General features: G+C 41.1%; 1 protein-coding gene across 2 annotated transcripts in view; it reads right to left on the reverse strand.

The window, feature by feature from the left end:
- Positions 1–2,192: 2,192 nt before the first annotated feature.
- Pde6c (phosphodiesterase 6C) overlaps positions 2,193–15,142 on the reverse strand; it is a 36,024-nt gene continuing 23,074 nt past the window's right edge. The window contains exons 16-22 of one of the 2 annotated variants that reach the window (XM_048338671.1): positions 9,906–10,006; positions 7,710–7,817; positions 7,560–7,623; positions 4,931–5,005; positions 4,739–4,822; positions 4,066–4,222; positions 2,193–2,254 (exon numbers count right to left, since the gene is read on the reverse strand). In XM_048338671.1, the coding sequence (XP_048194628.1) occupies positions 2,193–2,254; positions 4,066–4,222; positions 4,739–4,822; positions 4,931–5,005; positions 7,560–7,623; positions 7,710–7,817; positions 9,906–10,006 (651 nt within the window). The remainder of the gene's footprint in view (positions 2,255–4,065; positions 4,223–4,738; positions 4,823–4,930; positions 5,006–7,559; positions 7,624–7,709; positions 7,818–9,905; positions 10,007–15,142) is intronic. The other variant, XM_048338672.1, reaches the window with a different exon arrangement.

A 15,142-nucleotide genomic window follows, 5' to 3' on the forward strand; every position in this document is an offset into this window, starting at 1 on the left:
TTGGTTTGTTTGTTTTTCAACTTGCTGCTTATGGTGAATAAAAAGGAATCTTGATTTCTGAAAACAAATATTTGAAATGTTCAACAGCAAAATTGATATTAGTTATGGAACAAGTCTAGTTAACATTCTATGGTAAAAATATATTCATAGGCTGGGTGCCAGTAGTTCCTGCTTATAATCCTAGCTTCTCGAGAGGCTGAGATATGAGGATCTAGGTTTGAAGCCAGACAAATCCAGACTGTGATCGCCAATTAACCAGCAAAAATCTGGAAGTAGAGCTATGGCTCAAGTGATAATCACCTTTGGGCAAAAATCTAAAAGAGAGCATCCAGGCCATGAGTTCAATCCAATACTGGCAAAATATATATAATAATCATCATAATAATAGTTTGTGGTCATCAGAAAATAACGACCCTGAAAAATTAAATGGTACCTGGAAAGAATAACCACATTCCCTTTTAAAATAAATTTCAATGGTTGGTAATAAGTCGAGTCAAAATTATGTTAAGTAATGAAAGTAAGGGAGTACTATACAGGTATTACTTAACCAAGGTGATGGTTTTATCATTCATTATTTATACCTGTTTCCCATAACTTTTATTCAAAATATCCTTCATTCATGTTTATCGAGTGGCTACCTTATACTAGCACCACAATGTCAAGATAGAACTGTAAGCAAGACAGATAAGTATCCCTCCTCATGAACCTTATATTCTAGTGTGAGAAACAAAAGTACCTACCCTGCAAAACAAATGATCTATGTCTTAGCTGCTTAAAATCTATATAATAAGACATGCTTGAGGTGCAGAGATCTTCAATTTATTATAATTTAGATATTTTTACAAAAATCCCTATGGTAAAATATGTGGTATTTGCTATTGGTTCTGGTTTCTGACTTCATCTATGATTTTAGGTAAGTAAATCTTAAAGTTTTGTGATACCAGACAGATATATACCATGTAATGGAAGTTGTTGGCTGTCCTTAGTTTCTCTTAACTTAATATTTAGAAGGCCTGATAGAGAGTGCTATTAATCGTTGAGAAAAGTCATCGTAATTGACTTCTTTCTAGACTCTTTCAAGGAGTTCTTGTATAAGCAAACCCCATGCTTCTTTTCTCGTTTGCAAGGGTTGAAATCATGAGAGTATAGTCATGTGTCAGCACACCTAGTTTAGATGACATGTTTCTTAATGCTGTTATTCACTACCTTGACTTCTACTAGGATTATCCAGGTATCTTGTAAGTTGATAATTCTTTCAATGAGAATAGTTCTGAATGTTAAAAATATTACTAATTACACATAACAAAATAATTTATTTTAGACATTAAAGTGAGGGAAGCATAGGACAAAGGAACAGTTTTTATAAACTGCCAAAAATGGTGTGGTCTTCATGCCTTTATCAAGGGTAAAAATAGAGGAAAGAGATTATAAGCACTTTAAGTAGTGCAATATTGGACTTTTTTTTCTACTTTCTGCATTATATCTACACTATATACCCTGTACTGTATTTACTCTTTGTTAGGACATACTGATGAGAAGCTTTTAGTTTAGGAAGTGTTTGAAGTACAAGTCACAGCTGTGAATGCTATTGACTGAATCCTCCTCTACCCTACACCTGCCAGTCACATGTTGAAGTTCTATACCTAGTACAACGTTGAAGATAGAACCATGAATGAAGTAATCAAGATTTAAATGAGGGGTCTCTAATCCAATACAATCAATATGCCCTTTTCAGGAAGAGGAAACTGAGACATGGACGGATACATTTGGATGACCACATGAAGAGAGGACACATGCCCTTGAACACACACTAAATCAGGGCCTCACCAAAACTGACCCTGCCAACACCTTGCTTCTGAGCTTTTGGGTTCCAGCCTCCATTGACAACCTAACAAATAATTATAAGTAATACATTTGCATAGTTTGCATAGTTTTTAAGTTAAAATCAATTGGCACCAAAAATGTGCCCATTCTGTCTAACTTTGCACTTTCATTGAGTTTTATTTTATCCTCAGGGCTTGTAGGCTAAGGCTAGCAGCATACCCTCTTGAAAGTCATAGGAAGGTTTTTCTGATGATCCTTTTGCTGTTACTTGATGAGTTGCTGTATGAAATTTTCTGAAGTTCTTTGGGATGTTTTCTTTTTTCTTGGGAACTGAGATGGTATTTGAAATGGGGGCCATTTGGATTGCATCACAACATTAAACATGTTTTAGACTTCTTGTCATCACTGCCACGTCCTAAATCTTCAGCAGCTAGTACAAAACAGAAGAAGAAATAAAAGCTCACATTCAGAACCAGTATAACAATTGTGCTCTTATTATGATACTTTCATAGTAGTTAGTGTCAACTCTATAGCCTAATTAGTAGTGTTAACCTATAGCAAGTGCGAAGGTAAAATTTTATCCACAGTTGGTTTACTTAAAAATAGAATCTGATAAATAATTAGCTGGTTAACATCTCAGTTTCTCAGTGATGTTACACATCTGAAAATGTGAGCTAAATGAACAAGATTTGATGTCTAGAGAAGCAAAATAGTTTTAGTTGGGAAGAAGGTCAAGTTCAGAAGTAAATTTTTATACATATGAAGTATAGAAGACCTAAATCCAAAATACAAAAATAACAAAGTATCAGGCTGGGAATATGGCCTAGTGGCAAGAGTGCTTCCCTGTTATACAGGAAGTTCTGGGTTCGATTTCTTAGCACCACATATATAGAAAAGACCAGAGGTGGCACTGTGGCTCAAGTGGCGGAGTGCTAGCCTTGAGCAAAAAGAAGCCAGGGACAGTGCTCAGGCCCTGAGTCCAAGCCCCAGGACTGGCCAAAAAAATGCTATCCATGAAAATAACAAAGTATCAAGGGCCATTTGAGAGACCTGATTGCTTAACATGAATTGGCACAAAGGAAAAATACAGAAGTACTAAGAAATAGCCTTGCTTCTCATGTGCTCAGTGAGAATCACTTCTGTCTTTGAAGCGTACCCAGGCCTTAGTACTTTGCTGCTGCAGTCCTTTACCAACTCTAGAAAGCTGAAATCCAGCCAAGCCTCAGGCTGTGCACCATGGCCACTGCCTGCGCTACGGGCCATATCTGGTGCTTAGGCCTCCTGGCTCTCTCGCTCCAGATCCATATTTACACCTATTTTTAAATTCTTTAGTTACAATGAGCTTATTCTCATTTCAACACTTTTTGTATATTCCTGTTTTGCCCTCTTCATTTTCCAGTCCTGCTCTCTGTGTGAGCTAGAGCTTATGATTTAACACCACCATGGGTGTCCTACAGAGCTTCTCCAAGGCCCAGATATGAGCCAGACTTTCTTTGAGGCTCAGAGTTGGATCATAAATTATGCATTGACTATTTAGTGTCTCTATATGAGGGCTGTCCAACTTGTAACCTTGATTAGAATAGACCCAATGAGTGAGTACAAGTGTGGAGCAATGAAAAAGTCCTGTTTTTATTCTGCTTCCGGACATCTCTAACATCATGAATGAAGTTAGTCACCCTCTGAATTGATTAAAATGCCACCAGACACAATAGAACCATCAAAATGAAATGAATCTTTTTTTTTTCAAGGCCTTTCCACACAGAGCTGTCTTTGTCTATAAGAATTCTTTTAAAAACCCTTATGGTGCTAAACTTTCAAGATAAGATAAGTTGGAGATCTTGTAAAACCTTATTACTATATAGAAGAAACTATTAAGCTCAGAGTTTTAAGCACATTGCCTAAAATTTAACAGCCATGTATCATGTTAGCCCAAAGCTGTATTATTGCCTATGGTCTCACAGTTTCTATAGCTTTCACGTTATTCCTAAAACCTAGTGTTCCTCAGAGATGCCCCCTCCTAGAAAGATAAAGATGACTAACTCCAACCTCTGCACCAGTGGGACTGGCCAGACGTATCTGAAATTATACATAAGATCAACCCAGAAAACCCACCAAACAACTTGCTTTAATTGTCACTCTCCACCAGTAAAGTTGGCTTCCTATTATGCTTCCCTCCCATGACTTACAGCTCAGCCTGACGGCCTAGTACCTTACAGGTAGCTAAAGCAGATTGTATCTAACCTTTTCTGACCATGTTTCCTTCTTCCTGCTTTTTCCCCTCCTCTTCAAGTACCTTCACCTTTGCCTCATACTCATCAGCTAGGGATTTCCATTCCACTCTGTTACTCTGAAGGCCACTCAGCATAGGTGTGATTTCTTTGTGAAACCGCGAGAACTCCTAGAGAAAATTTTAGGTCAGAAGTGACTTAAAAGCATACCGTGATTTTCAGATGCCAAGAATGGGCTGTAAGGTGGTGTGCAGGGCTCAGAGCCGCTGGGATGAGCCTGATGGAGTGTCTTGGGAGCTTGGGAAAAACAGGTGCTCTCTGCTGACTGCCTAAGCATATCTGTCCACGGCTTACATTTAAGTTCTCATACCTTTTATTCCTCCCTGAATGAGATTAGAGTCAAAGCTCAAACTACTGTGCAGAAATAACGTCAGCCCTGATGGCATTCTCCATGGTGACTTTCTCACTCTGGTAACAGTCATTCTTTTTCATTCATTTTGTTTGGAGACAAGGTATATCCATATAACTCAGGCTAGCCTCAAGCTCTCAGTTCTTCTCCTGCCTGAGCCACCCAAGTGCTGGGATTATAGGTGTGCGTCACTACATCTGGCTCTCTCTGGCTACAATGTTAAGGAAAAATTCTCATTTCAACTAAATTATATAGTTCCTTCTGTTTACTTCCTTACCTTGTATACAAAAGTACAAACAAAATCAATAAATCCAACTTGAAGTTTTGGCAGTTCATCCTTTTTGTTTCTGTCCATCATAGGCTAGAAAGAGAAATAAGTCCTTTTAATATGCTTTCCCAAGATTTAGTGAACAAAGTGGATGCGTCCTGATTAGTTTACTAAGTAATGTATTTCATGTACGGTCTTTACAATAGGTTGTTGCTGTAGCACTGTTCTCTCCAGATCTCCTTGTTCCCAAAATTCATTTGCAACCAGAAGTGCTACCTGTGGAGGAGAAAAACTGAGTTTAACCACATCCATCCATTAACAGGAAGTTTGCATTTCATTAGCATGAGTGACATAAAGAGCTAGAATTTCCAGCCAGCGCTTAGGGTGTTATCAAACTATATGCTGAAAACACAACAAGATGCCTTTTTCAGATTAACTTGCCATGGGAAAGGAAAACTTTTTCTTCCTACTCAGGAACATCTGCCCCCTATTGGAATTGCCACCACTTCCCATTCTCCCACTCTGGAAGCTGGCAGAGGCAGATTGTGAGTTCAAGGCCCAGCCTGAGTGACATAGTCCAAGGCCAGTCTGGGCTATACAACAAGACCCTGTCTCAAAAAGGAAAGACAAACAGCCTCTGTTCCCCATGCTCCTGTGTTCCCAACCCTCCTTTGCCCCTCCTGACAGCACACCACATACCACTGGGTGCACATGGGCATGCAAACCCAGATCGGTACATAGTTTCACTTGATTACAGTCTGGATGGTCAAGGACGATTTACATTCTTTCATTTTTTTAAACATCTGCTGAGTATTGGTAACTTGCATATAATCCTATACTTAGGAGGCAGAGATCAGGAGACTGCATTTCAGACCTAAACTGGGTAAAGGTGGTGATATGTGTCTGTCATCTCAGCTATAGCCAAAAGGGTAAAATGGAGGATCACAGTCCAGGTTGGTCTGGGCAAAAACAGAGACCCTATCTCAAAAATGACAAGGATGAAAAAAAGGGCTGGGGCATAGCTCAGAGTAGCTTAGAGTACCCACCTGGCAATCACAAAGCCTCGAGTTAAAAAAAAATCACATTCAATAAACATTTGTTTGCTGCCTGGCTTACATGAGCCAAACTGGCTAAGAAAGATGAGGTGCCCTTGTTCTTTCAGATGCTCACAGGCTAGTGAAGACACATGATCAGTGTGGTATGTGCTACACCGGTGCTATCAGTGTATGGCAAGGGAAAGGTTAGTGTCGTGAAGAACATAATTTGCCTTTATCCTGCATATCAAGAGTGGCAGCTTTTTTGGGCTGGGGATATAGCCTAGTGGCAAGAGTGCCTGCCTCGGATACACGAGGCCCTAGGTTCGATTCCCCAGCACCACATATACAGAAAACGGCCAGAAGCGGCGCTGTGGCTCAAGTGGCAGAGTGCTAGCCTTAAGCGGGAAGAAGCCAGGGACAGTGCTCAGGCCCTGAGTCCAAGGCCCAGGACTGGCCAAAAAAAAAAAGAGTGGCAGCTTTGTCAGGTCAAGAGAAGATAAGTGAGATGTCAGCTGTGAGAGTTGAAGTGTGAATCTGTGCCTCTGAGAGTGGTGGGAAATGACTCCACAAGTGTGCGTTGCACTCAGGTAGTGACAGGTCCGGTGCACTGCACTGTGAAGCTTCACCTTGGTTTTCTGGGCCAGTGGTGCTTATTCCTGAAACAGTAGGCTTCCTCTGAAGTACCCCGGGGCCTGAGACAAGAGGTTACAGCTAATGGAACGTTGCTAGTTTTTCTCATCCCTTTTTTTTTTTTCCTTTTTCATAGTGGTATTAAGATTTGAAGTCAGGGCATCATGCTTATAGGCAAGAGCTCTGCCACTTGAGCCAGGCCTGTAGCCTTTTTGCTTTAGGTTATTCTTCAGATAGCCTCACTTGTGACCCTCCTACACATGCTTCCTTTGTAGCCGAGATTACAGGTGTGTGTACCACTACACTTGACTTTGTTGAGAAAAAGGTATTTTAACGTGCTTTTCGATTTAACTTTTTTGCTAACTTTTTTAGTCTGGGCTGACCTCAAACTGATTCTCCTAATCTCTACCTCCCAAGTACCTGAGATGATTTTTGCCTCGTTTTCATAAAGTCATTTAACTTTTGTGAGGATAAAGTTATTACATTATTTATGTTGTTGTTTATTTTTCATACTGGGATTTGACTTTGAGTCTTTCACTCATTAGGCAGGTGCTATTCCACTTGAGCCACTCCTCGAGCTCTTTTGCCTGCTTATTTTTTGAGGTAAGGTCTTGCTTTTTAAACCTGGACTAGCCTGGTCCACGATCTTCCTGCATAACTGAGATGACAAGTGCATACGAACACACCTAGCCTTTTCCTTTGAGATGAGGTCTCAAGAACTTTTTGACTGGGCTAGCCTCAAATATTCTAGGTCTCAGCCTTCTGAATAGCTAGGATTACAGGTGTGAGCTACCATGCCCAGTTTTGTTTTTGTTTTGCTTCATATTATAGAGAAGGCCTTGCTGCATATACTAGGCTGGCCTTGAAGTTTCAATCCTGCCTCAACCTCCTGAGTGCTGGGAGTATAGGAGTGCACTACCACGCCCAGTGTTTTATGTGAAACTTTTTTACTGCCTGGTCAACAATAAGGAATTCTTTCAAGACGACATTCTTTCGTCCCAAAGTTTCCTGTGGTTGCTGTAACTGGGGTCTGATCAAGTGACCAATGTTTTTCTGATGTATGTAATTTGTCAGAATGGGACTCTGAGCTTGCCAGCGATCTCCGTGGGGGGAAGTTCATGTGGAATATAGAGTGTGGTAGGAAGGAGAAGGTGGCTGCTTGCCTGGCTCTGCACCTCCCAGGGCTTGGTTATGGCAGACAGGTCACACGCCGTCATCATCATTGCCCTTGGGAAGGCAAGAAGATGCTTTAATGAAAGAGACAGCAAAAGGCATGTTTTGGTCTAAAGAGACATCAGATTCCAACTGCTCACATGATAATCTCCTTTTTAGTTGGATCAGTGGTTACGTATCTGATGGCCTCTTCTTCAGTTTTCATTTGTTCACAGGCGTCGACGATTTTTTGAAACATGGTTCTCTTCCTAGAAAAGATACAGCCACGTGACAGTTGTGCCATGTAAAAACAGAGGAAAGGAGTATCTTAATATGTGCTTTTCATAGTTTGCCCTGGGACATCAGCGGCGTAGAATATAAGCCGAGGGCGGGGGAAGGACACAAGCAGTGGCTGTCAAGATAGGAGGGGCAAGCACTAAGCACCGAAGGGAAAGACAGGTAAGCTTAATTCTGTAAAAACTACATTACATTGTAAGACACTAGTGACTTATGCCTGAAATCCTAGCTACTCAGGAGGCTGAGATCCAAAGGATTACAGTTCCTAGCCAACCCGGGCAGAAAAGTCTGTGAGACTCCAACTCCAGCAAAAATAACCAACAAAATGCCAGGCTGGTGGCAAGACTCAAGTGGGAGAGCACCAGCTGAGTAAGTGTAAGGCCCTGAGTTCAAACCCCAGTACCAGCAAAAACAAACAACTGACAAATGACAAAGGAGACCACAACATCAATAAAGGCCACAGACTGTGATAACGTGTCATCTTATCACATCACATGCAACCAAAACACATTAGAACCCAAAGTATGTGGAGGCTTGATCTCCCATCATCTCACAGTCAATAACAGCAAAATAAATTTTAAGTGTGTCCAGGTCTAGAGTACTCCCTCTGTGAGATCCACAGATCCCACCTGTCCACTGCTGGTGAGAATGTAAATGAGCAGCTAAATGCCATATCGAACATGGGCAACGCCTGTTGCATTTCATTTCTGGGTATGTGCATTAGAGATGCCCCCCCCCCCACATGCACAGGACATATAAGATAGGCAGTGATGAAAATCGGAAACAATCTAAATGTGTATGCAGAGAGAATGGGTAAGATAATAGTGACTTGTTTCGCCAAGTACTCTGTACCACTGAAACAAGAATTGACTCCATTTACTATCAAGGAAACAATGTTGTTGCGTGACAAAAGCAAATTGCAGGGAGACAGTGTGATTCATATGAAGAAATGTCACCCTAACAATGCCATGGAAATACATGAATGGAAAAGATAAATGTGTTTCAGCACCAGATGGTGACATGCTTGGCAGAAGGGGAAGAATATTCGTGGCAGAATATTCATGCTTCAGTTGCTTTTGTTTTCCTCCTTCAAAGCTGAGATCCGAAGCGAATGTGGCAAAATTTAACATTGGCTGAATCTGAGTTATAGATAATTTGGATACTTACTGTAACACCCTAAGTATTTGTGTTGCTATCTGGGTGATTTAAGAGTTCAAATTTCAGGCCAAGTATAGTGGCTCATGCCTGTAATCCCAGCTAGTGAGGAGGTGGAGATCAGGAAGGTCATGGCTCAAGCCCAGAAGGAGGAAAAAAGTGAAACCCCATCTTAACTAATAAGCTGGGCATGGTGATGTACTTACATAATATCAGCAATGCAAGAGGCATAGGTGGGAGGATGTTGATCTCAGGCCAGTCAAGGCAAAAATAACTGAAAAATAACTGAAGTGTAAATGGGCTGGGGGCATGTCTCAGATGGTAAGAGTGCCTGCCTGGCAAGCACAGAGCTCTGAGTTCAAAGCCCTTCCCTCCCCCCACCAAAAAAAAGTTAATTTTGTTTTTAATTAAGAAGGATCAGGAAGAAAAATTTGATAATGCTCCAGTTGCTGAATATTGGGATTCTATAATTAGCTCATCTTGTTCTACTCAGTGTTCACCAAGCAACTTGTTTCATTTACAAGAAAATGTGCAGAAAATCTGGTCTCCGTGGCAACGTTATTATAAATAGGCTGGCTCAAAGCCTCTCACAGGATCAGACTCATGAGCTTGAAACACCAAATGCCAGATTCTGGGCCATGGTAAATTCACCAGGAAGTAGAGCTGTGTGTGGATTCTCAGCATCACTGCTCTGGCAGTACACACCATCCCTGTGCTTCAAGTGGAGAGAGCTTCTTGACACGAGGGCCTTCCAGCTGCCCTGTCTAATAAACTCACTGTCAGGCGTCTCTCCTGAAGATCAAATTGATGTTCCAGAGAGAGAACAGTTGGCTGTGGGCAAGCCATAGACAGCAGTAGAAGCCCCGGATGCCAGGGCACCTGTCTGTGGTCAGCCTCATACTTACTTGAAATACAAAGCCAGGTCCGTCGCTATTATCGCAACCTCAAACAAGTGAATGACTGTTTCAAACTGCCGTTTATTTAGGTTCTGGAAGATGTTTAAACTCTGTAAGATGAAAATCGCAATAAGCCAGGGAGCATTCATTCGCCTTTGATTCAACAAACCACCAGTGTGTGCTTAGCATGTGTCAAAATACTTAGAATAGATAAATTATTATCTTTCAGGACCATTTAGAAAAACAACAATAGATTTTTAAATTTGCTTATATTCATTAGGATGTGTTCATGAAGACCTGCAATGTCCACTACTCTACATGTTGTGTTTTCTAGCAGGTATTTGTGAGATCGCAAAAAACACTTCCCTTTCAGAAACCACAAATTCCACCAGTACTCATGTATATGTTGGGGGGAAAAGAATGAAATACTCCCATGTTATCCTTAAAAAATGTTTTCTTGTAAGAATACTCTACAAAGACTTGACTAGACTTTTCCTTAAAGAGTTTCTCCATAATCTCTTCACACAGAGATTAGCTTCATTTCTGAGCATTCTAGAAAAACTAGGATATAAAGCTTATTTTAAAGCCGTGATAACCCAAATAGCACTGTAGGCATCTATGGAAATATCACAATGAAACTTCTATACAATTAATGAACACTAATGAAAAAGAAGAGTTTGTGATTGGTTTCTGGGAAGTACTTGGGTTTGAACTCAGACCTTTCTATCTATCTATCTATCTATCTATCTATCTATCTGTCTGTCTGTCTATCTGTCCTGTTTCTCTTTATTTCTCTTTTAGCCTTTATTACCTTTTTCGTTAATATTACATTATTGGAAGCTTGACTAAATCCTTTTTTATAAAAACAAATTGGGGATTAAAAAGAGGCATATGCAAATAAAAACAACCCTGAGATACCCCTCACTCCAGTTAGAATGGCCTATACTCTGAACTCAGGCAAATGCTGGAGGGGATGCGGAGAAAGGGGAACCCTTCTCCACTGTTGGTGGGAGTGTAAACTAGTACAACCACTCTGGAGAACAGTATGGAGGCTCCTCAAAAAGCTCAGCATAGACATACCCTATGACCCAGCCATACCACTCCTAGGCATCTATCCTGAACAACAGGATCCAAGATACCATAAAGATATCTACACATCCGTGTTTATCACTGCACAATTCACAATAGCCAAAATATGGAAACAACCCAGATGCCCCACCACAGATGAGTGGATCAAAAAAATGTGGTACCTGAACACAATGGGATACTACATAGTGATTAGGAATGATAAAATTATGGCATTCACAGGGAAATGGTCAGATCTTGAACAAATAATGCTAGAGCAAACCTAGAGCACAGAGAACAAAGGCGCCTGGTCTCCCTGATATATGGCTATGAAGGGGTGGGGGAGAACAGTAGAGATCATGTCTGTAAAATAACAAACTTCCTTTCAAATGGTATTTCCACATGTTTTGGTCAGCGACTTTATGTCTCTAAAACCAAATAATTACTAAATAAACATTAAAAGGCCTAGGATAGATCTATCAGAGGATCACAATAGCTGTCAGCTATGTACATATGATTATATAAGGCAAGCAAGGCAAGCACTGTTGCCACTAGGCCGTATATGATTATATAAGATGAGGGTAAGCAAAATGAACTCCAAGAGATGGAAACAGGAGGATTTTATTGTTGTCGTTATGTTTAATGTTCAGGTGAATTTCCTTACCCCCTGTGGTCACTGTATATGATTCTGGTACACTGGATATTGTATATATGCTTATCTGAACTAGGGAAGGGAAAGAAAAATGAGGGAGGATGTAACAAATATGACAAGAAATGTACTCACTACCTAATTATGTAACTGTACTCCCTCTGTACATCGCCTTGTCAATAAAATTTAATTTTAAAAAAGAAGCATATGGATAAAGTTGAGTTTTTCTGGATTGTTTTAGAGTAAGGAAAGCAGATCCAGTGGTGGTTGAGTTAGAACCAAAGTTCTCAGATGTGCACAGCACACATGTGGAAGAAGAGTGGCCGCCCTCCACACCCTGTGTGGCACCCCAGGCCAGACCGCAGCTGAGGAGCAGCCGCCAGAGCATGGCCGGCCCTGACAATAGCTGCTGGTGCTCTGCTCTGTCTCCATAGGTGGGGAGGAGGGAGGAGGAGACAGGCTGCAGTGACCAATCCCCAGGTGAGCCAGCCCTGCATCCTACCCCTCCCCCGCCCTGAGCAACAGCAGTGGTGTTATAAAAATTACATATCCTCACCACAAAAGTTCAAGCAATAGGGAAAACTGTCCAAAGCCTACCTCACAGAAGTAGATACTCACCATGTGGTTAGCCTCATTTGTAGTCACCCTTGGTGAGAAGCTTGGAAAAATGAGATCCCATGACAAGCTGTTTTCCCGAACTCAGACTTCAGTGTTTAACCAACTTAACTGAAGTATAATTTTTATGTATACATTAATTTTTAAAAATACCACTTCCCGTGGTAGAGGCTGATGCACCCAAACAAAAGCCAGGGACCTGTTCCTGGCCTAGCTAGAGCCAGGCTGGCAATTACCTACTCAGCTGGGCTCACAGTCTATTTTTATTTTTGTATTAAAGTGGCAGTAAAAATAGGAACTCCTCATTGCAGAGCAGAGCAGATAGAAATGGCTTGAATTCACTATGATTGGGGCACTCGGGTTGCCCCCAGCCAAAGAAGTACTGGCAGTTCTTACCTCCTACATGGAACCTGTGACACCCACAGGAGCACCCTGCCAGCATGCTCTTGCCTCTAGAGTAGCTGTACATGAATTTTAAACATTATTTATTTGTTTTTGCTGGGGCATGAACTCTAGGCCTGAGCACTATCTCTGAGCTTTTGTGCTCAAGGCTAGTGCTATACCACTTGAGCCACAGCTCCACTTCTGGCTTTTGTTTTTTTCTTTTTGTAGTTGGGTGGAGAGAATAGTCTCATGGGGACTTTGCTGCCCAGGCTGGCTTTGAACTGCAGTCCTCAGATATCAACCTCCTGAGTAGCTAGGATTGCAGGCATGAGCTCCTGGCACCAAGCAGGAACTTAATTTCCTGTGGGACAGACTGATACGCGTGGTATGAAGAGCTTAAATAAAATGGTTGTTCACTTTGTAAGTAAATGGCTCTGCATAATAACAGGGTTCTCTTCTTTAAGCTGAGCAATTTATGTTCTCATTTCTGTACTCTATTGTTAAAATGTATACTCTGGGATGGGGTGTAGCTCAGTGGTTGACATGTGCAAAGTCCTAGGTTTGATCTCTAGCACACCAGAAAAAGCAAATAATAACACAAAAGTTGTAAATGCCGGGCTGGGAATATGGCCTAGTGGCAAGAATGCTTGCCTCATATACACAAAGCCCTAGGATCGATTCCTCAGCACCATGTATATAGAAAAGGTCAGAAGTGGTGCTGTGGCTCAAGTGGCAGAGTGCTAGCTTTGAGCAAAAGAAGCTAGCTCAGTGCTCAGGCCCTGAGTCCAAGCCCCAGGACTGGCAAAAAAAAAAAAAAAAAAAAAAAAAAAAAAGCGGAAAATCCTACAAACTTGACTAACAAAATTTCCACCTACTCATTTGGGTAGAAGGTTGATCTCTATTCAGTTTAGAATACAGATCATTCTTTTCCTCAATGCCACAAATCCAACCCCATAGCTGTATAAGGACATTAACCTTATAATATCCAAAGCAAATGAGTGATTCCCACAAATGTCATACTTGCTGGAGAAATCTCAAGGATTTTTCTTATGAAAAATCAAAATGAGTGCTACTATTTCCTTTACAGAATAAAAAGCAAAAAAAAAAAAAAACTACATGATTCCCAACACATAGAAAGTACACATGATATCTGATACACGTCGTGTTTTTAGTGCTTAATATGACTGCCCACAAACAGGCTGCATGAGCATTGCTTAGCAACTCTATTGACAAAGCTTTAAATGCCTGCAATTAACAGGCTGAATAGTAGTATAGACAGGTCCTTGAAAAGATGGTATGGATTACTGAATGCCAATATTGCTTTTTAGAAAGAATAATACGTCTTTATATAGCCATCAAAGCTAGTTTAGACTGCAAAGTAAATAACATAAAAAATTAAGATGGAAAATGACTTCTGTTATGAACTGTCAAGGCCCAGGAGAAAAATCAGATGAAACCTTAGGAGCTTTGCCATGTTAAGCATTAGTAATTAAATGTGAAATTAAGTGATGAATTATATTTGACCTCTCACCTCACTGTGGAGTGTGTGTACAGAAAAGTCTCATTTCAGAAAGCAAAAATTGTTCCTCAGGCAAAAACAAAGACTCATGATAAATTAGGTAATTGTAATTTACTCTTCCCTTCCTGAATTACTTCCCATCTCTACTCTTAATTGTGGTAGAACAGATCTGTTCTACGCAATAAAGCTTGTGACAAGGAGAGATTCTGCCTGCACAATGGCAGTAATGGAGGTCTAACTCAAAATGTAGGTTCTATAGCCCCTGCTCCAGAAAGTCTGGTTACTAAGTGGGAAATGGGGACCTGGTTCTTTGCTTTTAAGAGCCTACCCACCCCCACCCTGAAAAATAGATGGCTCTGGTATAGTTGGTTGGTTCAGGCGTCATTTCTGAGACCCACCATCTACAATTGCAAAGGAGAAATGGTTGGAATAGAGTTTGTTCCCTCCAAAATTCATATCAAAATTTGATTTTCAGTGTAATGGTTAGGAACCCAAGGGTTAGGCACAATAGTTCAGAGGTTGACTTAAAAAACAAGCACATCCTGGCCAGTTGGTATCAACAGCACAACTCACAATATTTTGGCTTGGTCTGAATGGCTCAAAGCCACTGCCACCTGAAAAATGGAAATTCCTGGTCTGATTGTCTCAGGCCCCAAACTCCCCTGCCTGGTGTGGGTGGGGTTAAGGAATATAACCAAGTGGCCACCTAGCCGCCATACCAGGCCTGGCCTGACCATCTGCAGCAAAACCCTCCTGTGAGGTGTGGGAGGAAATGAAATCCAAACCAGTCCCTTTTCCCAGGAACACCCACCCCCGTGTGAACCCCAATAAAAGTTCAAAATCTAAGCCTTGTGGGCCAACCACTCACTCAAGCTTGGCCATTCTCCAGTCTCAAGAGTGTACTTGCACATTAATAAAAGGGTGTTTGCAAAGTCTTCATCCTTAAATTCTTTCCCTCATGTGACCAGGAACCTTCTGTCCCCAGACCTAGTGACCATAGGGTTGTTGAGAAGG

The sequence above is a fragment of the Perognathus longimembris genome, chromosome 2 (genome assembly GCF_023159225.1).
Source record: "Perognathus longimembris pacificus isolate PPM17 chromosome 2, ASM2315922v1, whole genome shotgun sequence".
NCBI classification, from domain to species: domain Eukaryota; kingdom Metazoa; phylum Chordata; class Mammalia; order Rodentia; family Heteromyidae; genus Perognathus; species Perognathus longimembris.